The following is a 27,080-nucleotide window of genomic DNA, read 5'->3' as shown; positions in this document are numbered from 1 at the left end:
GGGTGTTTTCAGGCTGTTTTGGGGCCATTTTCAGGCCAAATTTCAGCCTTTTTCGGGCCAAAAACTGCCTTAAAAAGGTCCCAAAAACAGTCCGAAAAATGGCCTGAAAATGGTCTGTTTTTTGGCTGTTTTGGGGGCTGTTTTCAGGCCGTTTTCTGGTGCTCTGGGACCCATGAAGATCAGCTAGCAGGCACGCACCGTAAACCAGAAGAGCAGTTGGTGACAACAGGCATGTCCAGAGAGAGGGTTCTGTGTACCACCTCTGCCATGCGTGCCATAGGTTCGCCATCACGGGTATATGAGTTATTCTACTTTCTGGTTGAAAAGTAGACTACTGAAAAGAATATGCGTACAATGATCATCAATGATCAATAGCTTGATTGTACATCATTATTTTTTTCAGAATAAAATAAGTTTATGTGAGGATTTCTCTTCAGGGCAATTCCTAAGTGTGCAAAGTCCAAACACACTCATAACCTCAGGAAAATCAATTTTAGATTATTTCCTTCTTTTCTGGCAGTCATGAGAGCGAGATAATTCAGCAGAGAATATTTTGTTGCCTCACAAACCCCATAGTCTACAAGCTTAGTAGCAGCCAACATCAAATTGGTGAGAATGTGTAGTTCTGCCCTCAGTGTATCTATGAATGTCCTTGTCAGTTACAGCTGTACCAAATCTATGTGTTTAAATAATGCTTGCAGAAGAATAAAGCACCATGGTTTCTTTTTTTCTTAGGTATCATCCTTGGCTTTTCTCTCCGATCCTATCACTTCAGCTACCGAGAAGTGAAATATTTTTCCTTCCCTGGCGAACTGTTAATGAGAATGCTGCAAATGTTGGTTTTGCCTCTCATTGTATCCAGCTTAGTAACAGGTACTGGTGTAAATTATTTTCTAATTTCTTTTTGTGTTTTACTACTGTCATTCAAGTTTTAACATTTCTCTTTGGGTGTATATGTGTATTGTTTTTTAAAAAAAAACAGTATCTAAGGATATTCTCTAAGCCCGTCAAAGAATCTAGAATGTGATGTTATAACGTGTCAATTCATGATAGTGATTATTCGGTCAAAAATAAGCTCTTTTAATGAAAGGATAAAAGTTCTGTGGGAGGATATTTGCTTGCATAAAGAAGCTGAAAGGTTCGGTTTCCAACAACATTAGTTAAAAACTGAGATAAAATATTTATTTATTCATTAATTGATTACAATTGTAAGGTGAATGACTGCAGATAGTCCTTTGTTGTGGTAAGTGGTTGTAGTTGATAAGCAAGGTTGCCTTCTTCAATGACTGCAATCCTGACTCTCCCAGTTGCAGTCATTAAATGACAGTGCGGGTCATTAAGCAGAGAATAGGGTGCCTCGGGGTACGAGAGGCCTGGCGCAGGGCAATACTCTATTTTAAATTCCAGGCGTACACTGCAGCACATGCCTAGCTTGCTTGCTTATTTATTATTTATTTGCTTGCTTACTCACTCACTTACTTACTTGACCTCTAGGCCTCCCACCTCACCAGAGGCAGCTCTAGGCAGCTTACAGACAGTCCATTAAAAATCATTACAAAACTATACGACTATAAATAAGTTATCATAAATTTTAATACAAGCCTTCTGCTGGGCCTCCTAGGACCTCCCTCTGAACAGTTTCCACCCTGCCAGATTGCACAGACTTGGGCCTGCTTTTTGACCTGTTGGGTCTTATAGCCTAGCGCCTGCTTCCACGTGACCCGACAAATGCGCACACGACGAAAGCGTGCCGACAAAACCGCGGTGAGAAAACTGCGAGGTCGAAATCACGCCCATAACAGCGCGCCACAACAGCGCGCCCACAACAGCGCAATTAGAGTTAAGGTTGGGGTTGGGGTTGGGGTTGGGGTTGAATTATTACCTTGTTTTTGCGTTGTTTGTTGATGGCGCGCTGTTGTCGGAGCGCTGTTGTCGGAGCTCTGTTGTGGGCACGATTTCGACCTTGCGGTTTTCTCGCTGTGGTTTTGTCGGTGTGCTTTTGTCGTGCGCGCTTTTGTCGGTGAACCCTGCTTCCCACCCTGCCTGATCTCACACAAGCTTGGGCCTCCTCGTACCTGCCCTGTCATGTTTTGTTCCTCTTACTTCTTCCAAATATCTTTCTGAAAAAATGCCCAGCCTATATGACCCCCCCAGCCTTCCTACAGAGGCCACCGTTCTAGAGGTAGCCACCATTCTCTGAATCTTTCAGGCAAACACGATTTTCCCAACATCGCAGAAAGAGCTTTCTTCTCCAACGACTGCTCCAACTAGGATAATTATTTATCTCCTGCATATTCCTCTTGAGTTACAGCTTTTTTTTAAAAACAAACGAAGGATTTCCTTACAATATTGCAACCAAACTGCATATAAAACTAAATCTGTAGCAGGTTCTCTCGGAGAATACTTGCAGAAAACTCTCGGAAACTGGAAGTTGGCCTCAGGGTGCTGTTTTATAGGGAAAGATGTTTAATATTATTGGCCACCTTCTATCAAGGGGACCCCCAAGGTAACTTGGAATTATTTGAAAGCAGCTGGTATGATTTCCTACTTCCCCCTTTCACAAACACAGATGGGTAACTTATGCACATTTCAGTTCTGAAAAACACTGGTGTGTGAGCTAAAGAAGGAGAGAGTATAACTTCCAGTAAAACATATGGAGATTTTTAGAGTGGGGAAAAAAAAACAAATGAAAGGGAAGATTACTTTTAAAGTAATGACAATAATATTGTTGGATTTTGCAAGAGCATTAGATGAAAAGATTCTAATGCTGTTTTAAGACTGTGCATGTTTTCTGTACAAGCCATAATGTTCAGGTAGCCATTTTTTTAACCATTTTTAATTCTTAGGAAGGGTGGGTACGATCCTCATGCCCATGCTTTATTATTGAAGAGGAGAGTGAGAGAGATGTAGCATGGCTAAAATGGTCTCTGGCAGAATTTGAAAATAATTAGGTTTTTTTAAGTTGTTAAAATTACAGGTATAAAAAAAGTAGAGTGGTAAAAACTGAACCTGTTTTGTGTCACTTATAATTATCCTAGTTAAAGCAACTGCTGGAGAAAAAGGAAGCTCTTTCTTGGATATTGGAAAAATAGTTTTTTCCCTGGAGAAAGAGTCTATGTGAGACAGATTGTTTTCAATCACACTCTGAACCTGGATCTTTGAATTATTAAGCATTAGGTGGTTCATGCAATACAGGCAGGGGTGGGATTCAAAAAATTCAGCAACCAGTTCTCTGCCCGGTTGCTGGGTGGGCGTGGCCATGGTGGGCGTGCCCTACCCAGCCTCCTGCACCATGGGTGGAGGGGTTCATCCTACCCAGGCTCCGGAGGATTCCTTTGAGCCTCCGGGAGGCGAAAAGGTCTCCCCTGTTTCCGAACTTCTGGGAGGCCTGTTTTTTGCCCTCCCAGAGCCTCCACATGGGCCCTGCTCTTACCTGGCATCCAAAATGGGCTGCGTGGAGACTCAGGGGAGGGGAGGGATGGGAGTAGCCAGACAGGCCTTGCAACTACTGGTTCAGTGAACCAGATGTAAAATTAGCATCCAGTTCGCCCGAATGCGTCCGAACCGGCTGAATCCCACCCCTGTATATAGGTGATCCTCAACTTATGATCATTTGTTCAACCTTCAAAATTAGGACAGTCTTGGAAGAAGCAATTTATGACCTCCCCTTTCACTTACAAATGTCACATCACACCACAGTCACATGATCAAAATTGGGCGCTTGACAATCAGTTCACATTCTCAACCAGTTGCACCATCCTGCTATCTGATAACCATTTGCAACCTTCCCACCTAGTTTTTGACAAAAACATAAACTAGGGAAGTTGAATTTGCTTAACGATTGCATGATTCACTTAACAACTGAGGTGATTTGCTTAACAGCAGTAAAATAGCTGTAAGATTGGGTCATCTTACAAATATACCAACTTATGAAAGAAATTATTATCCCAATTATCCCAATTGTGGTCTTGTGGTCATAAGTTGAAGACTATCTGTACATTGAATTATAAACTTACCCAGTAACTAACAAACGTAGCCAAAAAGCCCTACTTAAGGTTAACACCAAGCTTAGTGTACTATGTGAATATAACTGCTAGATCTTTGATGGTTACCTAAGTTTAACTACTGTATTTTTGGAGTATAAGACGCACTTTCCTCCCTCCCCCCTAAAAAAAGGATGAAAATTTGGGTGCGTCTTATACTCTGGAGACTCTTATACTCTGAAAAATGCGGTATATGAACACACCCAGAGTCAGCTGTATAACTTCAGAAGTCTGTTAGAAGAGCAGAATCAAATGGAGTTGAGCAGCATTAGAACTAAATCATAGGTTGGGCTCACACAACACACTAAGGCTCTCACAAACACAAATCTTATGCCCAGCATCTGCTATACAGCATTATTTGCCGCTTGTGGAGGTAATTCATTTGTCATCAAATAAATTTCCCACTGTAAACTTTATTGCATCTGCTTCTTCATAAATTCTAGCCACTTCATTTCAAAGTATTGTACCCATAGTAGGAGGCTTAAGGTGTTATTCACCTTCTCTGGCACTTCCTGTGGTTAGCCAATCACTGTGAGTGGTTTTTAGCATCCTTCATCTCCATTCTAGAAGCCTAAGATCAGCAGAGTCTTGTAGGATCAGGCCAAGCACCTATTTAATCTAGTCTTCTGTCTTGCCATGGATGCATTTAGGAAGCGGAGAACTTAAGTCATGCTTAGGACATTGCTTCCTTGTTCAAAGGAAGGCAAGAGGACCACTATGCACTTAAACTTCTTTTTCTATGCCAGAGGTGTCAAACCTGATTTCATTGAGAGCTGCATCAGGGTTGTGTTTGATCTCAGGGGGACGGTGTGTGTGGCCAGGGGGCATGGCCAGCTCGACATCACTCCTGTCAGGGGCACCTGTGGTGGCTCCAGTGCTCTGCCATTGAAAACAGACTCCCAAGCGCCATTTTTAGCTGCTAGGGCCTCCTGCAATCCTCTGCCAGTGAAAAATGAGCTTGGGCCGTCCGTTTTCACTGGCAGATGGTTGCAGGAGATCGTAGCATCTGAAAACAGAGCTCAGGAGCCCGTTTTCGCTGGCCTGAAGCACTGTAGGTCAGTCTTTTGCTGTTTCCATGGAGGTCCCGTGGGCCAGATCTAAGTACCACGTGGGCCGGATCTGGTCCCCAGGCCTTGAATTTGACACGCCTTCTCTATGCAGTCTGACTGCCTCGTCTGACTTTTCTTCTGCTGCCTTAAGTCAGGAATTCCGCCAAGGCTATAAACACTGACCTATGTTTCCAGAGGTCAAAACATAGTGGCTAACTGTGAACCTGGAGATCTGGTTTGCATTTGACCCTGCAACCCTTTGCCTTCCTACAGAGGAATAGCTTCATGGCTCATGTTTTTCAGGAATGCATCTCATCACTTGCCTTACATTCTTGTTTCCAACTTCCTTGTGCCATTATCATCATCACTGTTGATCGTTTTTTCCCTATATTTGGAAAGAAGGAAGGAATAATAAATAACATTTGAATAGGCTCTCCTTGGCTTGTAAACTAAAATAAGCTCTCCGTTTTGCTACCACATTCAAATGATGCAAATGTGGGAAATCAGTAATAAACTTACCCTCAGTTATTAGAATGTTCCCAAAGTTGTAAGAGCACGTGATTATCTCACCAAACTATATAAACTGAGGGACAGGAAGTCAGTATTTATATAGCCAATCAGAGTGAGCACAATATTTGTTAAAATGTTTGTTCTTATCCTAATTCTAATGAGAAGTGCCTAGTAGCCGCTGGGCTATCATTTTCCTGTTGTCAGAAAGCCAGATATGAGTTGGTGGGGATATTTGTAAATATTTTTAAAATGAGTTCTGAAGAAAAAGACTTTTTAAAAATAATATGAACCTGTGGCCTTTTCTTAACTCTGATGAATTTGGAAGTTCTTGAAACTTGTTTCTTATCAACCTGGAACAACGTTTTATTTAGATTAGCTTAGAACAGTGTATTTTAAACTTGGCATACTGGCTGGGAAATTCCTGAAGCTGAATTCCATACATCACAAAGTTACCAAATTTTGAGAAACACTGGCCTAGAACAATATGTGAACTCAGCCAGTTGTGGCATAGTTACAAAACATTCATAAACCATGGTTTAGCCCTGCCTATGAAACCACTGGAGGGCTAATATGTATTGAGCAATTAAGAAAAGCATTATTTCAATAAAAGACACTTTATAACATCTGAGCATTTACCATATCTGTGGATGGATAAATTGGGAGGAAAGGAATGGTGTTTCCTAGCCAAGTTAATGTGCTAATCTTTTAATCAGATTTAAATCTGTTATTATTGTAACAGATTGGGGAAATGTTGCAGATGTATTACCTCAGACCCCCCCCCCCTTTCCAATACTGGTTTTTCTGCTAATTTGCTATGCTTCAAGAAGTTTGGTTGGCTTGGGAAGTTACTTTGATGGACTTCCCTCTAATTAAATCATTGTGTTTCACTGTGTTACTTCAACATTAGGGAATCCAGCAAAATCATCAAGTGAAAGTCCTTTTTTTTTCAGAAGCTAATGGGCTTTGATTATACATCATTTACTTTCTTATCCTCACCCAACTCATAGCCCAGCTACCAGAAAAGGCCATTTTAAGCCAATTAATGATATGGGAAAATGCTTTTATAGGAGAGCAGGTTAATTTAAGTGTCACATCCATCAAAGGATGGTCTCTTCAGGTCTCTAGCAAGCAGGTATTGGCTGCCTTTAGTTACCGAAAAATTTTGGGCTGCTATTTCTGTGAGCCTTCATTTCAGATTCTTGGCATTGGGACAGTTAGTTCTTTGTGCTCTGGTATTACAATGAGGCAACCCAAGAGAAAGAGGCTCGGTTCAAGGCTGTCAGCTGTTACTAATCACCATTCTATGGCTTGCTGTGAATCCCTGCTAGTCCTTACCTCCTGCTCTGCTTAGCACACATAAAGAAGATAAATTACTCCCTTAGTTTCTCTTCAAAAAGCATATTGTGTGGTGCATTCCAATATCATGAGGAAAAGATGGAATAATGCAAAGAGTTAAAGTGGTATCTAAACAGCCCACACAGTAGGCTCCTACTCTGGCAGATGTGAAGAACAGGAAATGTGCCACTGAACTTGGATATCTAGAAATACTGCGTTACTTTGCTCTTGCAAAGTTGGGAGTAGAGAAATGGGATGCAGCTCTCGGAAAATGGGCCTCGGGGTTTGTGTGTGCGTGTCTGTGTTTGCGTTTCGACTAGGCTATTGCAGTATTTCTCTACCTCAGGAATTTTAAGATGGGTGGACTTCAGCTCCCAGAAGTCCCTAGCTAGCAAGACTGGTCGGGGAATGCTGGCAGTTGAAGTCCACCCCCATCTTAAAGTTTCCAAGGTTGAAAAACAGAAGGGTATTCCAATTGTGCAACCTGGCATCAGCATCAAGGGCTGTGAGAAGTTACAGCAAAAGACAAAATTACTTTTGAGCCTGAAGAAAATAATTTCCACAAGTCTCTGAAGAGCCAGAGGTAGTTCGCCAAATCTAGGGAACGGAGTACAGTTGAGTGGTAGTGATACAAGTGACAAATTCTGAAATGGAAAGTGTTGTATATGTGTTGTGTGAGGGAACGAAGCAGGAGCCATGGAATCAGAGAGTAAGATGTTTATTAGTAGGTGACAAGCGATTCAGAATGTGTTACAACTGTCACAGTATTTATACTCTCAGGTACCAACTGTCATTTAACTGTCATTACAACCACCAATCACAGGTATTTATACTCTCAGGTACCAACTGTCATTTAACTGTCATTACAACCACCAATCACAGGCTGTGCTTCGCCCGACCAATTAGAACGCAGCACAGGCTGTTGCTGGGCTATAACAGAAAGGAACAGACAGACGAGTTACTTCCTCAGACTTACCCTAAGAACTGAATTACAAGATACAGGTAGTCTTTGAGTTACGACCAGTCACTTAGTAATCATTTGAAGTTTTGACAGACTTTGACAGATCAGGACGTACGACCCAGATTCAAAATTCCAATGGTTCTGTCCAACATGGTCATATGACTGTACTCCAGGCATTCAGCAAGTGGGACAGCTGTTTGTGGCAGCCCGCAATCACGTGATCATATTTTATGACAGTTTTGCCAAGAACTGATATTTACTTCCAGTTTTCAGCAAAACCTGCCCATAGCAAACCATCGGTGTACTTAACAACCACAGCATTCGCTTCACAACTGACACAAAAAAGGCTATAAAATTGTCATGAGTTACATCCATGATGGGCACGCTCCATTATGGATGCAATCTGAGGATTACCTCTAAAATATATACTTTTAGCTTTATTTGTATCTAAAACGTCCCAACTGGATTAATCAGGGGAACATTTTGGGTTTTTTTTTTACTGTACCTAAGAACTATATTCCACCCCTTGTCATTGGGACAGTGCAATGTTTCCGATTCAACCAATACTTTGCTTTAAGCAGTTAGAGAGAGGTGTTATATTTATGCTGTGAACCTTTTGGAAAGTGAATCCAACGAGCTGTGCAAACCTAGTGTGCGTGCATATAATTGCAAACAAGAATGCAAAAACAGTTCAAAACAAACTATGATGCAGCATCTTGTTTCCTAAAAATGCCGTCTACTCTTTATTAGCGTATCCTTTGCAGAGACCAGGGAGAGGTTTGCAAAAGATAAAACCAGCATTTTGCTCTTTTTGTACTTGTGTTGTGACATTGCATGCATGTACAAAAGGAGCAAATCTTGCTTTGCAGCTGAGCAGCTCCGCTGTCCTCACTTTAACAACACCATCAGACCTGTGGACACTTAAGCTTTAATCTTAGAAAAGTTAGGCATCCCTACTGTAGGCAAAACGATCTCACGTCTTCCAGATTTGTTAGATCTTTAACTTCTATCCTCACCCAGCAACAGAGCTGCTCTTCCTGTATGTATGCACCACATTTCTGCTTTCGTTGCGGGGTTGAAATGTTAGGGAGCACTATAGGAATCCCTTGGTTATATTTATTATTCTTTGATTTAAAAGCCAGTGATTTGATTCCACCCTGGATTCCTTTTCAGATACAATTTAATTACCTGTCAGTTTGTGCCATTTGCCAAGCTGCATCATTTCATTTGCATTTTTTCAGGTATTTCTCAGACCAATGAATCTTTATAGAACTTGTATATTGAGGAAGCAAAAATCCACACTTTGGGAAAATGTGCCTATAACAAAATGAATGTTCAAGGTAACAACATGTAAAAACAAATAAGATTTCCTTGCAGTTGGAGGGAAAAAACCCACAAAATTATATAGAATTTTGATAGAATGAAGTAACAGCTGAAAGGGCATGACATGCATAAAATGGATATAGGCTACCTGTACTGTCATTAATATTTAATTTCAAAAAACCAGGTGAGTTACAATTTGTTCAGTAGCTTTCCCTAGCAGTTTCCGCAGGTAGCCAAATATGCTAGTGAGATATTGCTATGTTTCTAATAGTAATTTTATTAAAAATTGCAATTAGATAAAAAACTAATACAAATTTTTAAAAAATGAAAATGAAAAATATAAAGTGCAGAAAAGAAAAATATAAAAATAAGAATATAGTAAAGAAAAAGAAATGAAATATATATATAGAGAGAGGAATGGCTTCCCCATTCATCACAATTATAAAAAGTTAGTAACTTGTCACCTTCTCTTAAAATGCTGCAAAATTCCACATCCCATTGATTTTTTTTGATTTTTTTTTATTTTATTTAGCATTTATAGGCCGCCCTTTTCCCTGAGGGGACTCAGGGCGGCTTACAATAGTAAGGGAAGGGGAGTGAAAGACAAAATACAGAAAAAAAAATGTGAGATAACTAAAAGGTACTAAAACACAACATTCACTCAGCATTCGGGAGGGGCAAAAAAATTTATCCCCAGGCCTGACGGGCTAGCCAGATCTTGAGGGCTGTGCGGAAGGCCTGGACTGTGGTCAGGGTACGAATCTCCACGGGGAGATTGTTCCATAGCGTCGGAGCAGCAACTGAGAAGGCTCTCCTCCGGGTGGTCGCCAGTCGGCACTGACTGGCGGATGGAATACGGAGGAGGCCTGCTCTATGCGATCTGATGGGACGCAGGGAGGTTATTGGCAGGAGGCGGTCTCTCAAATAGTCAGATCCACTACCATGGAGCGCTTTATGGGTGGTAAGTAAGGCCTTGAATTGCACCCGGAGATCTACAGGCAGCCAGCGCAGCTCGCGGAGGATAGGTGTTATGTGGGCGAACCGAGGTGCGCCCACAATCACTCGCGCGGCCGCGTTCTGTACTAGCTGAAGTCTCCGGGTGCTCTTCAAGGGCAGCCCCATGTAGAGCACATTGCAGTATTCCAGCTTAGAGATCACAAGGGCTCGAGTGACTGTCGTGAGAGCCTCCCGATTCAGGTAGGGCCGCAACTGGCGCACCAGGCGAACCTGGGCAAATGCCCCCCTGGTCACAGCTGATAGATGGTGATCAAAACTCAGCTGTGGATCCAGGAGGACTCCCAAGTTGCGGACCCTATCTGAGGGGTATAAGTTTTGTCCCCCCAGCCTGATTGATGGAACGGTGGTCAAATTATTGGGAGGAAAACACAACAGCCACTCGGTCTTGTCTGGGTTGAGCACCAGTTTGTTTGCTCTCATCCAGTCTTTAACAGCTTCCAGACCCTGGTTCATCACGTCCACCGCTTCATTGAGTTGGCACGGGGCGGACAGATACAATTGTGTATCGTCCGCATATTGGTGATACTTTATCCCGTGCCTCCGAATGATCTCGCCCATCTTTTATCTATAAACAAATCCTTAAAGCGTTGTCATTTCAGTATCCATTAAAGGTTACCAGAACTAACATGCCTATTTTAACCTTGATCTAACAAGCCAACTTTATATTCCTTCCTTTTAATTTAACAATCTCAATCTTCTTTCAAATAACATCCTAAGAGCTTGATTTCTTTTCGTTTTCTTCTTTGTCCCTTCTCACAGAATTCTGCAAAGCTTTAACAAATCTCTTTTGTAAATCTAATAGAGAGAAATTATCCGGGTCACTCACTTGATTTACTATTTGTATAACCCTTTTAATTATTAAGCATTTTCCTACAGGAGACATTCTTTGAATTAATTCCCCCCCAAAAAAATTTCAAATCCATCTGGACCCTTAGTCTGTTTGCAGTTTTCCAAAATCAAAGTTCACCCTTTTTCTGTTTATTCCCCACCCAAATCTACTATACAGAAATCCATACACAACCTCCCTAGGTCTCAATCTTATTATAGGATTTGCCTGGAAGACACCTGCTTAAATTAGTCAAAGGGTTGATTGCTTAGTTTTTATTTTCTTTATGTACACTGAGAGCATATGCACCAAAGACAAATTCCTTGTATGTCCAATCACACTTTGCCAATAAATAATTCTATTCTGTTCTGTTCTGTTCTGTTCTATTCCATACCATTCCCCTCCACTCCATTCCACTCCACTCCATTCCATTCTATTCCATTCCATTCTATTCTATTCTCTTGAATTCCCTCTTTCGAAGTTAGTACCACCTCTCTGGGGTGGATTTTGTCTTCAAGTTGCTGATGAACAGTAAAAATAAGCAACATTGCTCAGATATTACGTGTGAGAGAAAAAAGGTGAAAACATCCCCTTCCCAATAGTTCAAATTGTGGAATATATTGTAGATGCAGATAGTTAAGTGTTGAATCTAGCAAGATTTTGTCTATCGGTGCAACAATAAAGAATTCAGCTTGGAAAAATCACCATGTACGATTCTTGGTTTTGGGCCCGACATCAAGGTTGCGTTGCTTCTTGTCTCATCCCCCTCCTTGGAATATGATCCCTTCTTTCTTGGAAATTGCCGCTTCTTTGTAGTCCAGCACACCATCTCTCCCTCCATGGGCACCATGATCCGTCACACATAATTGCCTGAGTGCCACCTACATGTTAGCCAATATGTTATAGTAGTTAGAGTGTTGAATTGGGCAGCCATTCCATTCATCTATCTAACAAGGTGGTTATTGTGAGGATAAAATGAGGGTGTGTTCAGGATCACCTCTGTTAATTATTTAAAAGAGTAATAACATGTTAATAAGGGATGTGGTGGCTCAATGGCTAAGATGCTGAGCTTGACGATCAGAAAGGTCAGCAATTCGGCAGTTCGAATCCCTAGCACTGTGTAATGGAATGAGCTCCAGTTACTTGTCCCAGCTTCTGCCAACCTAGCAGTTTGAAAGCATGTAGAAAAATAGGAACTACCTTTGGTGGGGAGGTAACAGTGTTCCGTGTGCCTTCGGCATTTAGTCATGCTGGCTACATGACTACGGAGACGTCTTCGACAGCGCTGGCTCTTTGGCTTTGAAACAGAGATAAGCACCACCCCCTAGAGTCGGGAAGGACTAGCACATATATATGAGAGGGGAACCTTTACCTTTACTTAACATATTAATGCAAGAAATACATAATTGAATGAATAATAAATGAATAAGAATCAAATAATTAAAACAGGAAATCTATTACCAGCAAAGAATGGGCATATTTGTGGAGAATAGTCAAATGTGAAATGCTAAAGGTAAAATTAATTGCTATAGCTAAAATTGAAATATAATAGAATTGATCACAGTAAGGTAGATAAATATTCTGTGCCTTCTCAAAGCCTATTTGTTTATTTCGTAAACTTATATGCTGCCCATCTCGTCTAAAGGCAATTCTAGGCAGCTTACAATCATAAAAACAAGATAAAACCTTAAAACATTACACAATTAGCCCTCGACATATGACTGTATTTGAGCCCACAATGACATTCATATGTTGTGGTGGTTGTTGAGTGGGTCACCACAGAAACACACTCAATTTTATGATGTATTTTGGCAGTCATTAAGCAAGGACCATTGTTTTCTTAATTATTATTATTATTATTTTTTGCTGGAAACTGGAAGTAAATGCCTGAAACAGGAAAAAAACACCAAAATCAATCATATGACTGCAGAATGCTGCAAATAGCCACAAATGTGAGCCACTTACCAAGCACCCCAAATTTGATCATGTAACTGTAGGGTGTATGTGTGTGTGCAGCTACTTGAACTCCAGAATTGGGTTATAAGTAGCTCTGAAGAGGTGGGTCATAACCTCAAAGAGTCATAAGCAATTGGTGGTTAAGGACTACCTTTATGGGTATAATTGTAAAGAATTTCAGTCTTATTGTTCCTCACAAAGTTTTGAAGAAGGACCAGACAAAGAGGACATTGAGGGTGAAGGCCATTCTTCTGCAAAAAAGGTTAAATTTCTGAGATGTATGACTCTAACTTTTCCCTTGTGTATCCTTTGTGTTAGGAGTGGCTGCCTTGGACAGTAAAGCATCAGGGAAAATGGGTCTCCGAGCCGTGGCGTATTACATGTCCACCACAATTATAGCTGTCCTGATTGGGATAATCATGGTAGTCATCATCCATCCTGGGAAAGGGTCAAAGGAAAAAATGCACAGAGAAGGCAAGATTGTCCAAGTGACAGCTGCAGATGCCTTTCTGGACTTAATCAGGTAGGCGGCATTTTTCTGCAACTTGGCTCCTTTGATTGCGTTAGATCACAGCCTCTTAATGCAATGCAGTTAGTGTGAATTGTAGGAGGGCCTTCCTGGAAGAAAGCTATTCACTAAATAAAAAAAGATGCTTCACGTGTGATAATGTAAAGCTAAGGAAATGAGATGCGATGGAACATCAAGGTGGCCACCTCAGCTTGGAAATAATTATGAAACATAGTCCAAAAATAGCCGGATAGCCACATATCATAGTTGAACAACCTTATGTGTCTGTGGGCAGTACCATTTTTGTGCCCCCCAGCCCCCAGGAGCACTTTATAAGCCTCCTAAAAGCTATGCATGACCTTTTTTGACAAAAAATTGGCCTTTTTTGCTTGTTTCCGCCCCCCCCCCAAGTCCCCAGGAGCACTCTACAAGTCTCCTAAAGATTATGCATGCCCCCCCTTTTTTTTTGACAAAAAATGTCCCGTTTTTGCAAAAAAACAGGCTGTTTTGGGGAGGTCTGCATAGTACAAAAACTTTTTTTTATGTGCCTTTTCAAAATCTTGGTGTGTCTTATACTCTGGTGAGTCTTATACTCCGAAAAATACAGTACTTTATTTTTGGGAAACCTGAGAGCCACAGTTTGCGAAAGTTTTGCACACTTAAACAAAGTGAGTATAGCTTACCTCAAGCTGAGCAAGTTCACTTTCACCACTACTGTTCAACATTGCATTAATTCCACTGACAATAATACTACGAAACACAAAACTGGGATACCAAATCTCAAGTCAACATGGCAAGATAAACCATCTACTATACATGGATGACTTAAAAATGTATGCAAAAAGCCCCACTGAGCTTAAATCAATACTCAGCACAGTTCAACTGTTCAGCCGTGACATCAAAATGAATTTTGGGCTTCAAAAATGCACTATATTATCCATGCGGCGAGGAAAAATGGAAAAAACAGAAGGAATAGAACTGGGCAATGGAAATATAGTGAAAGCATTAGCAAAGATGATGGTTGCAAGTACCTAGGTATATTGGAAGCAGATAACATCTTGAATGGAAAAGTCTAAAGAGTCAACGCAAAAGAAATATATCAGGAGGGTCCGCAAAATATTAAAAACAAAGCTGAATGCTGGAAACATAATTAAATATATGAGCAGTTCCAGTGATACGCTATTCGGCTGAAATCATCAACTGGACTCTGGCTGAACTGGAAAACTTGGACCGAAAAACATGCAAACTTTTGAATATGTACCACGCTTTACATCCACGAAGTGACATCAACAGGTTATACCTGCCAAGAAAAATAGGGGGCAGGGGGCTATTGCAAATCCATCAAACTGTAGAAGAAGAAAAGCGAAATTTGAATGATTTTGTTAACCAAAGTACAGAAAAATTGCTGCAGGCTGTGAAAACGGAGAACAGCATAAAAACAACAGAAACAAAGGCAGAATATAAGGAAAAACATCTGGATGACAGATTAAATAGATGGAAAACCAAAGCTTTGCATGGACAGCACTTGAAAAAAATTGAAAGAAAATGTGATGACAACTTGACATGGACATGGCTTAAGATGGGAACTATCAAGAAAGAAACGGAAGGTTTAATACTGGCTGCTCAAGAACAAGCACTACAAACTAATTCCATGAAAGCGAAGATACAAAAATCTATTGACAACCCAAACTGCTGACTTTGCAGTAACAAAGTCGAAACTGTTTCACAGTTAATATGTGAATGTAGCAAAATTGCACAAACGGATTACAAAGCTAGACATGACCGAGTTGCTAAATTAATCCACTGGTCACTATGTAAAAAATATGATTTACCTGTATCCAGAAAGTCATGGGAACATAAAGTGGAAAAAGTTATCGAAAATGAGAAGGTGAGGATCTTGTGGGACTTTTAAATACAAACGGATCATCATTTGGAGCATAACACACCAGATATCACAGTTGTAGGGAGCCAAAGTGTACAGTTTATTGATATCGCTGTTCCTGGAGATGCCAGAGTCGAAGAAAAAGAACTAGAAAAAATAATGAAATATTGCAACTTGGCCATCGAAACTACACGGCTATGGATGAAGCATGTAACAGTGATACCCATTGTCATTGGGGCACTTGGCATCATGTCCAAGAATTTTACAAGATACATCAACAAATTGCATCTTCCTGCAATAACACCAGCGAAACTGCAAAAAAACTACACTACTCACAACATCTTATATTTTAAGAAGGTACTTGGTTGATACCTAGGATGCTGGCAGCAAATCATATCAACCATTAGCACCAGTCACTGGTATTTGTAATGCATTTTTTAATGTTCAGTTGCCTGTTTCATGTTTAATGAATAAAGTATAATAATAATAATAGTGATGAGGAGGAGGAGGAAGAGGAGGAGGAGATGATATTTCTGTATGTCTTAGGTGTCATTCCAATTTCAGTGGGGCTGGTTGACATTGGGCATACAAGTCAACATTCAGAGGGACGCTATCTTAAAAATCAGAACATTGGTGTTCTTATTTATTATACTGTTTATTATATTCTGAATGAAGGAAACACTTCATTGAATATGTGTGTTGGTGAGAGATTTAACTGGTGGGAGAAATTTCAATTTCAGGAGGATAGCATAATTTGATTCAGGGTATGCAAATCATTTGAGGAGCCACTTTGCTTACAAAGAAGCAAATCTGATTTTGAAGCAATGAAGCAGCTAAGACCATGAGGATACTTGACAAGTGACTCAAAGCTCTTCCATTGTTTTCTGGGCCTGCCTGTACATGGCCAGAAAACACTTCTACTGACCAGCTTTCTGCTATCAGCGACCAAATTATCCAACCCATAAAATGTGGATTTGGATTGTACTTTGTATTTAAAGGAATATTGGGGGGGGGGGGGAATTGATTGTTGGTCCTTAGCATGATCCTGATAGGATAAAAAATTATGGCCAATAGATAAATACTATTTTTTTCTTCTTTACAGGAACATGTTTCCTCCAAATCTTGTAGAAGCATGCTTCAAACAGGTAAAAAAAGATTCAATCCCTTCCTATATGTGGGTATATTACATGTCCAGATTCAATTGGAATTACACAAAGACCAAGCTTATAATGCAGGGAATTGTTATTCATTGTCTCCCAGGGAGAAGCACTTACAGCGTCTATAAGATAAGATTCCAAAAGGTTGTATTATCTGGATTCAGGACCCAACCAAGATTAGGTTTTCCAGTTACTTTTCTGAATGGATATCTGGCTTATCAAAAGTATAAAATTACTCCCATGGTTATTGCTTATGTTCTAGTAACCATAGATGCAGAGAAGACAAGTGCTTCATTATTATTAAAAGTACATCATAATATTAGAAGCCATCAGTGTTTAGATTTGAGATTAACATATTTAAATCATTTAATTTCACAACATATAGACCGATTTAACCATAGTTTCAATTGGGAACATGTGACTTTCCTACACCAAGCCAAGTCCAAAAATGGTGGGGAATTTCTAGAAACTTGGCACTCTGACAAATTAATCATCAATAGACACAGAGACATTAACAATATCTATAGATTATGCAAAGAAGACAATCAACCAACCAAAAAGGGAATAAAAAGATCCAAATACCACTCCATCAGCAATCAGCACCCAGATCAGCACCCAGATCAGCATAGATTAACTCCAAGGTTAATATCAGACCAACAATCAACTAAACCAGGAGTCAGCAACCTTTCAGACCTCAGAGACTTTTAAAACCCGCAGACCATTAATATGATCTGATTAATGACTGGCTGTGTGGGCTTGGTTAGGTGGTCATGTGACTGGATGGGTGTGGCCAACTTGATGTCACTCACGTCGAGGGGCGCCTCGTCAGTCTCTACTCACCCCTCCCCTCCCATCCACTTCTTGCCTGCCCGCCCAGGCTCCTTAGGGTCCCAACAGGAAGCAGCCACCAAGAGAAAGAGTTGGCAAAACAGCTGGCTCAGTTCAAATTGGATCTGACCGAGAAGGAGGCTGAACAGAAGCACCTCCCTGAGGACTATGAGCATAGGCTTTCCAAGCAGAGGGAACACCTGTGGGAGGGCAAAGCCACATACGGCACCTGGAGGCTCAGTGGGCTGAGATGGTCAGCCAGTTCCAGGCCATGATGCAGTCCCACTGGAACAAGGCCCTTAGCTCTTTGTCACCAGCGGCGCTTCCCTCCAGCCTTCGCCCAAAGCCCTGCACCAGAAGGCTGAAGCAGACCACAAGTTGGAATTTATGCCCTTCTCCAACCCGCACAAAAAGATCCCGAAGGAAGAGTCTCTACAGCAACACAAGCATCCATTGCATGTATCCAGCCCAGGGGCCCTAGTTTGAGGACACCTGATTTAGTGCAATATAAAAAATGCAAATAATTTTTCTGCAGACCGCCAACATTTTCTCACAAGCCACCCGTGGTCCATGGACCACCAGTTGGTGACCGCTGAACTAAACAACACCCCAATCAAAAAGCTGCCAAAGAAGCTGACAGTAAAAATCCCAACCAAAGAATCTCTTAAGTTCACCCCCACCAATACTGACAGGGCAAGCCACTAGAATATAAACTGACAGCAAACTGCACCCCTTACTTAGCACTGATGATGTTACCCAGTTTGGGTAATGAAAGGTTTTCAAGAAAACAAGCAAGCTCAGAGAGCACCAACCCCCCCCCCTTATTTAGATTATTTCTGCCTTCATCAGAAATATGAGCCGAGGTGGCGCAGTGGTTAAATGCAGCACTGCAGGCTACTGCTAGATCAGCAGTTCAGCGGTTCAAATCTCACCGGCTCAGGGTTGACTCAGCCTTCCATCCTTCCGAGGTGGGTAAAATGAGGACCCAGATTGTTGGGGGCAATATGCTGACTCTCTGTAAACCGCTTAGAGAGGGCTGAAAGCCCTATGAAGCGGTATATAAGTCTACTGCTATTGCTATTGCTATCCAGGGAGGTCAGACAAATATTTTGATAATTTACATTTGGGCAGTTAGAAATAAGGCTTCCAGAATTCCTAACACATTAATGTAATATTTGTCCTTCTGACCATCCTTAACAGTTCAAAACAAGCTATGAAGAGCATACCCCTCATCATGCACATGTTGATTCTAACGAAACGTCGGTCCTTGCTGGCATTATAGCTAATGTAACAGAAGCTGTGGAAAATCTAACTCAGCTAAAGAAGGAGATGATCCCTGTACCAGGGGCTGTGAATGGCGTGAATGCACTTGGACTGGTTGTCTTCTCCATTAGTTTTGGATTAGTGATTGGCAATATGAAGGAACAAGGTCGAGCCTTGAGAGATTTCTTCGACAGCCTTAATGAGGCTATCATGCGGCTGGTAGCTCTAATAATGTGGTAAGTATTAAATTCATTGTGCTACTATTAACTGGTTTTGATCCCTCACACCTCTTTACTTTAAGGTCTAAGATGAGTTTCCTTCTTGGTTGTTCTAACAGTTTCTGGGATGAAAGTTCAAGGAGGTGGATACAGATCCGACATTAGAAAGAACTTCTTGATAATAACAACCATAAAAAATCAATCAGTGGAATAAGTTACTGCATGGAGCAGTTTCTTCTTCACTGGAAGTTTTCAAACAAAGGCTGTAGACATTTGTGGAGATGTAATTGAATCTTGGGGATGCAATGGCTCAGTGGCTAAGACACTGAACTTGTTGATCATAAAGGTCGGCGGTTCGAATCCCTAGTGCCGTGTAACAGAGTGAGCTCCCGCTACTTGTCCCAGCTTCAGCCAATCTAGCTGTTCAAAAGCATGTAAAAATGCAAGTAGAAAAATAGGAACCACCTTTGGTCAGAAGGTAACAGTGTTCTGTGCGCCTTCAGCATTTAGACATGCCGGCCACATGACCATGGAGACATCTTTGGACAGCGCTGGCTCTTCGGCTTTGAAACGGAGATGAACACTGCCCTCTAGAAACAGGATCGACCAGCACATATGTGCGAGGGGAACCTTTACACTTACCTAATGAATCTTGAGAGCCAGTTTGGTATAGTGTTTGAGGTACCAGGCTAGAAACTGGAAGATCATGACTTGTAGTCCTGCTTTGAGCACAAAGTCAATTGGGTCAGTCCTAAGAAGGAGACAATGGCAGATCACCTCTGAAAAACCTTGCCAAAAAAACTGCAGGGACTTGTCCAGGCAGTCTCCAGGAATGTGGCACAATTGAATGGAAAGAAAAAGAAGATGTATCCTCCAATGTGCAGGGAAATGGACTTGATTGCCTCTTCCTTTCTGTGATCATAGGGGATCCATATATATGAAATGAAAGGATGATCCGGGAATCAATAGAGTCCTTTTTCCAGGAATTGCTGAATTCCCATATGGTGCATTATCTTGTGAAATGGATATTCTCATTCCTCACCAATAACTTCTGTCATCTTCCTCCAGATTTTGAACAAAAAGAACCTGGAAATGATTCCAAGTCACTTTAGCTGTACTCCAATTCAGCTAATGAGGAGTGGGAACCTGTGACATTTCAGATGTTGCTGAACACAAACTTTCAGTTGTCCTAAGAACTATATAGAGCCCAGGTGGTACAGTGCAGTGATTAGAGTGCAGCGCTGCAGGCTACTTCAGCTGACTGCTAACTGTAGTTCGGCAGTTCAAATCCCACCAGGCTCAAGGTTGACTCAGCCTTCCATCCTTCTGAGGTTGGTAAAATGAGGCCCCAGATTGTTGGGGGCAATAGGTTGACTCTGTAAACCGCTTAGAAAGGGCTGTAAAGCATTGTGAAGCGGTATATAAATCTGATTGCTATTGCTATAAAGGATTCTGAGAGATACAGTAAAATTTAGCAAAATTATGAATATACTTGCTCATCTTCAAAACGGAATTTACTCCCATCCATATTGGCAACACTGAAGAAAGTCCGTGTCCAACAGAACTTTCCATTTAATCAAAGTCCTTTATTAATTACTCTTATTAATCATGACAGGGCTATCACTTTACATGATATTGTATTAAAAGCCTGAAAGTCGGATGGTCTGTATTTCAAGATTGGTATATAATGGAGAAAGGGAAGAGGAAAATATTGAGGGAAAAGAAGGAAGAAGAATGTACAGTATTCCAGTGATGCCTACTTAAGCAAAGTTATAGGATAACAGCATTCCTGTACATGATGTCTTAATTTTATTTATTTAATTTGTATACAATATTTGTGCAGCTGTATATCTTAAACTAAATTCTGGGCAGTTTACAATCACGAATAAAACCATAAAAACTAAAAACAATAAACCAGTAAAAAGTCTCGGATCATTTCCTAAACTTCCCTGATTCGCATGATTACACTGACTAAGAATTCTGGGATTTGAATTCCAAACAATCAGGAGGACTCTAGATGGGAAAAAGTGTAAGTAGGAACTCAGTTTTGATGAGTGATTAGTAGGGAAGAAATGAAGAATCTTCACACAGTTGTTTCAAAAGCGATTATAACAGCAGGAAGCAAAAACAGGGGTTCTTAGAATAGGAATTTGTGATGGTCTCTATTGGAATATAAGACCAGAAATATGAAGCTAAAATAAATTTTGAATTTAAAAAAAATCAGTATCACTAACAAGCTGCCTAGTTCTTATATTTGGGCAGAGTTAGTTTAATTCGGTACTCTATTTATAGACTGAATTACAGCCATACTATACAAGATCTTGTGTAACTGGCTTCAGAATTCATTATTTCATCAAAATAATATTTTACCCAACTAGAATGTGATGAAAAAATTTAAAAAGTATTTATTTTTTTTAAAATACATATTTTGGAATAAAACACACCACCCACGATTAAAGTCTGTCCATAATGAATTGGTATCTTCATATTCTCCTTTGTTTGCCACTAATTTGCAGCGTTCATTTTAAAAATAAATTCTATTGAGTTCAGAGAGACTTCCCTTTTGGGGAAGTCATCCAAAGGATCTCCAGATATTATAATATACAAAAACATACTGGGGACAATATATTTAATGTCACAGTCTCTGTATATATAGAGTGCAGCAATAAACTTCCAAGTGCAAGAGAATAAAGATACATTACACACAAGTAGACTTGCAGGATAGTTACAAAGCAATGCATTTATCTTTCTCTGTCTCTCTCTTACTCTCCCTGTCTCTCTTTATCTTTCTTTTTTTCCAGGTATGCACCACTTGGTATTTTGTTTTTAATTGCTGGGAAAATTGTTGAGATGGAAGATATGGGTGTGATTGGAGGCCAGCTAGCCATGTATACAGTTACTGTTATCATTGGTTTGCTCATCCATGCAATTATTGTTCTCCCACTTCTCTACTTCTTCATTACTCGGAAAAATCCTTGGGTCTTTATTGGAGGATTGTTGCAAGCTCTCATCACAGCTTTGGGAACTTCCTCAAGGTAGGTTTTCACAATCAAGTAGCTTGGGATACAGGAGTTTTTACTGGGTATATACTGCCTGTACATATGCATCAGCCAAGCATAATAGGTCCCAAAATACATACACCCCCCCCCCCCCAAACTGGGTTCAGCTTATCTACAGATGTCTATATAGATTCTTAGTCATTCTGGCCCCAAAGGTGCTTTTTCAAGAGGCAACTGAATTGCTTGTTTTTCTTTGAAGACAAAGATATATCTTTTAGCCTAGTAATGTCTCCAGGTTAGACAGACATCAATGAAATGAAAGGCATTGAAAATATGTAGGCACCATGCATGATCTAGCTGTATTGTATGGTCTTTCGTAATATATATCCAGGAATCCAAATTGGGTATAGATTCCCTCAAATTTGGAGCATTGTCCGAAGGTTAACTATATGAACAAACTCTCTCTCTGTACATACATACATACCAATGGTGGGTTGCAGGTGGTACGCCCTGATACGGGCGTACCGGAGCCTGCCCGGAGCACCGGATACCATTCCGGTATGGTACTCCGGAGGGCCCACCCGTCCTTACCGGTCTTTTAAGTTTTCACCACTTCCACACACGTGCACGGCGCGTACAGCGTTGCACGACGCTCCGCTGAGCTGCTGGAACGTCACGGAGGCGCTAAGACGCATGCATGTGCGCTATGCACATCTATGTGGACGCCACCGGGCCCGTTCCAACCATACTGGTTGGAACGGGATACGGAACCCACCACACATACATACATACATACATACATACATACTAATGGTATCTTCTTGTTTTTGTTCTGATTTCAGTTCTGCCACTTTGCCTGTCACTTTTAAGTGTTTGGAAGAGAACAATGGAGTGGACAAACGCATTACGAGATTTGTCCTGCCTGTCGGTGCAACTATTAACATGGATGGGACAGCTTTGTATGAAGCCCTGGCTGCAATTTTCATTGCACAGGTTAACAATATGGATCTAAACTTTGGGCAAATTATCACTATCAGGTTTGTAAACCCTGCAAAAAATATATATCCTTGTATACCTATACAAGGAAATAAAGCTAGAAAAGTTGAAATGAGGGGCATTTCTGACTGGAGTGCACGGTAACACAGGGGGACAGGAGGATGATAAAGTAAGGAGGTCATGAACAATTCAGAAATCACAGAATATTTCATGTTTGCAATGCAAATTATAATATCGAGACCTAATCCAGATTGAGACAGCTACATAGACCGCAGGTCTTCTTCCTATTCTGCTAATTATTGCTTTTAGAGTAATATAGAAGTAAGGAAGGTAGAAATTAGATGAAGAAAGAGTACTATATTTAACTAAAATATGAATATTGTTTATAATTATATGTATCGGGTGAATTGCTGCCGGCATTACTGCCGGTTCGGTTCGCGTGCAATTTTGCTCCTTACGCTTGCACAGCTGCCAAGAAATAGTTCTGCGCATGTACAGAACATTAAAAATGATTATAAAAACATGCCACACCAACCAGGGAACTGGTTTGGAGGCATGGCAGGCCTGGGCCGCTGCCAGTTCTGGTAACACAGGCCGGCAAACCACTACCAGTTCAGCCAAACCTGTCCGAACCAGTAGGAACCCACCTCTGATATGTATGCCAATATATTTATTAGGAACATAAATAAGCGAATATAATTATAAATGCGGTTAGAATTATTTTGTTACATTATTATTATTGATATCAGTATATGTGTTATCTTTTTTTCCTTTCCTTTTTGTAGAAATGGTATGCCCGGACAATACGTTGTATTCAAAATATTTATATATAAATTTTAAAAACTTGACAAAAAAAAGGAGGGAGGGAAGGAAGTTAGGAAGGAAGAAGGAAGGAAGGGTTAGGAAGGAAGAAGGAAAGAAAGGAAGGAAGGGTTAGGAAGGAAGGAAGGAAGTTAGGAAGGAAGAAGGAAGGGAAGGAAGAAGGAAGGAAGGGAAGGAAGTTAGGAAGGAAGTTAGGAAGAAAGAAGGAAGGAAAGAAAGGAAATTAGGAAGGAGGAAGGATGGATCACAATCTGAACATCTAAGATATCTAGAAAATGCCAGCTTGGGGAAGACTAATCTAACTCATGAAGCTGAATACATGGATGGCTTATCTAGCTTAAGCATCACATTTTCTTGTAAGAGAAATGAAAGGGGAAAGACTTGATTGTGCAAACTAGCAACTGATTCCAACAAAGACTCTAGCCAACAACTTCTTCAAGGCTGAAAGAGTTTTATGACATAAGGACATGTTTTTAAAAAAATAAAAATGACAATATGATTGGTTTTATATCTCTTTCCTTGTAACAGTATTACCGCAACAGCTGCCAGCATTGGTGCAGCGGGAATTCCTCAAGCTGGCCTGGTCACAATGGTGATTGTATTAACCTCTGTTGGTTTGCCTACAGATGACATAACACTTATCATTGCGGTGGATTGGTTTCTGTGAGTATTTCTCTATATGAAGTAGACTAAAGAGACAAGTGGAAACCAAATGCCATTGTAGTTCCTTTCCTGAAGAAATGTATTGGGTCTCTTTGAAACAATACTTGGTTACGTTGCATACAAATGTCAAACTGTCATCTTATACAAAAAGAAGAGTAGAAATAGGATAGTGATGAGGATTTTGGGGGCAGAGGTATTAAAGTTATTCAATCTCTGTTCACCTTCCAAGCTGTAGTTTTTTAAAAGATGCATTATTCAGTCTCACCAGCAACCGTATTTTCAACATGCAAGCCTTAATTTCCCTGTTCTTTTCCAATGCTGCAGCTTTTATTTTTTATTTATTTTTATTTATTTTGTCAAGCATGTATAAGATAACAGATATAAGTATAAACATGATTATGAAATGAATATGAATAAGTAGGGACAGTAGGACAGGGACAGTAGGCATGTTGGTACGCTTACATACACCCCTTAAAGACCTCTTAGGAATGGGGTGAGGTCAACAGTAGACAGTCTAAGGTTAATGTTTTGGGGTTTGGGGATGAAACCACAGAGTCAGTTAGTGAGTGCACTGTGCTTGTGACAAGTTAGCTTGAATCTCCTTATGTGAGAAGGAAAGAGGCCCCAAAGAAAACATGAATGTTACAAAACACCTGTGTGTTCTTCCTTCTTGGAACTGATATTTAATTTTTAAATATGGCTGTTATTTCATTTCACTATTTATTTATATTCCCCATCAGCCCAGTAACATTTTCTCTTTACTACTGTGTAAACATTGAAGCACATGTTATTATATTGCCAATGTAATTTTAAGGAAAGAATGTGGACTTGAGTTATATCTTCTAGTGAAAACTTTCACTATGTTGGTAAACAATGACTGGTTTACTTAATTTGCAACGTCTTCCCCAGGGATCGTCTGCGCACTACTACCAACGTTTTGGGAGACTCCATTGGTGCAGGAATTGTCGAACACTTATCCCGCCATGAGTTACGGAACAAGGATGCTGAAATGGGCAACTCCGTGATTGAGGAGAATGAAATGAAGAAGCCTTATCACCTGATTTCACAAGAGAGTGAGAATGAAAAGCCCGTAGACAGTGAAACCAAGATGTAAGGTAGAAGAAAGTTGACACAAAGTACTAGAGATATGGAAAATGTACACTTTCTTTGGTCCTTCTGCTTGTTCCTCATTTCTTCTTGTACTCTCAAAGCACTGAAAAGATTTAAGGATGAACTAGATATTACGAGACACATAGAGTGTGTGACCTGTCTCCTTTGCCTTGTGATAGGTTAGAGCAATGAACAACAGCAGGCTGTTGCTCCACATGCCTCGCCTTGTTCCTTCCCATAAGGAAGGCCAGAGGAAGGCAAAGCAAAGCACAGTATTGCCATATCTCATATTGTGTTTACCTAGACATATTTTCTCTGGCCTGATGCCTTCCTGGTGTGAAACTACAACTCCCAGAATTCTTAGGAAACATGCAGCAGACATGCTGGTTAGAGTTCTGGAAGTCATAATCCACTACATCTGGGGGACATCTGGCTGAAGAAGGCTGCACAATCTGTGCAGGAGAAAATAGTGAGGAGCTGAGCTGCGCATTTTTCAAAATTGGTGAAAAATATTCCAAATTCGTGGCTATGTGCCATTAAAAAAATATAGGCGTTACACAAAGTGATATGCAACATTTTAATGGGTGATAAATATTTTATCAAATTAGCAAGCTTATTCAAGAATATATTTCTTTATCCTGTTAATGTGATCTCATTTAATATAAGCTGAAATAGCAAACAGAAGAAATCCTGAAAGAGGCTCCATTTTGCTCAAATGCTACATGTTCTTAGCACCATCAAGTCAACCTTTGACATTTCATGCTATTCCAAGAGAAATTAATAGCAGATTTTTATTTCTTTTTTTAAAAAGATAGCGTTACCTTATTTCATTGCTGTTAGAACAGCACAAGTACGAATACATTTTTTCCCCTAAAGAATGAAATAAGTGAATCGTATTTCCCACAGGTCATTATATTTATGAATTAAGCAAAAACTACTAATCATGTGTTCATTTCTAACCAATGGGATATTTTAGTATCAGAAAGAGGCTCGTGCTTCTTGGTACTGTGCACCTTCAAATCCCATTGATTTTGTATATCACAAACCTGCAAATACCTCTGTCTATGTGTAACATTATGACTCTCTTTTAGATGATAGTATTTAGCACAAATACTGCTACTCATACACACTGTTTTTTCTTTCCAGGATCAGAGATCAAATGCACACACTTTAAAAACATATGCACTTTGGAACAGGAAATTTATCTTAGCTGCTTCATTGGTATGGGCATATTGAATTATTGCTATCACGACAATTGTGATGTCATTATTTGATCAAACAACTGTAAATATTCTTCTGATTTAATCTAGTGAGGCTTAGATAAATTATAACCCGTTCATCATATATAGTTTTCAGAAAGTAACTGCTTTTGCTTCCTACAGAAACTGTAAATATGGGGGGATTATAAACATTTAGGCTCCAGGAAGATTACCGTGGTTCATAAATTGTCCTGACTTAAATTTCAATTTACCACTGAGTTTTCAATGGGAATTGAGATCCTCGCTGATTTATATCCATATGGCATTTCCAATCAGTCATGGGAATTATAGTTTAGTCTGACATTAAGAATCTTGTTGAAGATCCTTAGCCTACACACACACACACACACACACA

The 27,080-nt window shown here is 40.3% G+C and overlaps 1 protein-coding gene across 6 annotated transcripts in view; it reads left to right on the top strand.

Annotated features, from left to right (window-relative positions):
* SLC1A3 (solute carrier family 1 member 3) overlaps nt 1-25,470 on the top strand; it is a 47,481-nt gene extending 22,011 nt beyond the window's left edge. The window contains exons 2-9 of one of the 6 annotated variants that reach the window (XM_032213725.1): nt 736-873; nt 13,339-13,543; nt 16,513-16,555; nt 18,596-18,894; nt 21,678-21,911; nt 22,718-22,912; nt 24,222-24,356; nt 25,266-25,470. In XM_032213725.1, coding sequence (XP_032069616.1) covers nt 736-873; nt 13,339-13,543; nt 16,513-16,555; nt 18,596-18,894; nt 21,678-21,911; nt 22,718-22,912; nt 24,222-24,356; nt 25,266-25,470 — 1,454 coding nt within the window. The remainder of the gene's footprint in view (nt 1-735; nt 874-13,338; nt 13,544-16,512; nt 16,556-18,595; nt 18,895-21,677; nt 21,912-22,717; nt 22,913-24,221; nt 24,357-25,265) is intronic. The other 5 variants (XM_032213729.1, XM_032213728.1, XM_032213727.1 and 2 more) reach the window with 5 other exon arrangements.
* The last annotated feature ends 1,610 nt before the right edge of the window (nt 25,471-27,080 follow it).

This window comes from Thamnophis elegans, chromosome 3 (assembly GCF_009769535.1).
Source record: "Thamnophis elegans isolate rThaEle1 chromosome 3, rThaEle1.pri, whole genome shotgun sequence".
Classification (NCBI taxonomy): Eukaryota; Metazoa; Chordata; class Lepidosauria; order Squamata; family Colubridae; genus Thamnophis; species Thamnophis elegans.
This window is presented reverse-complemented; position numbering and strand designations above follow the sequence as displayed.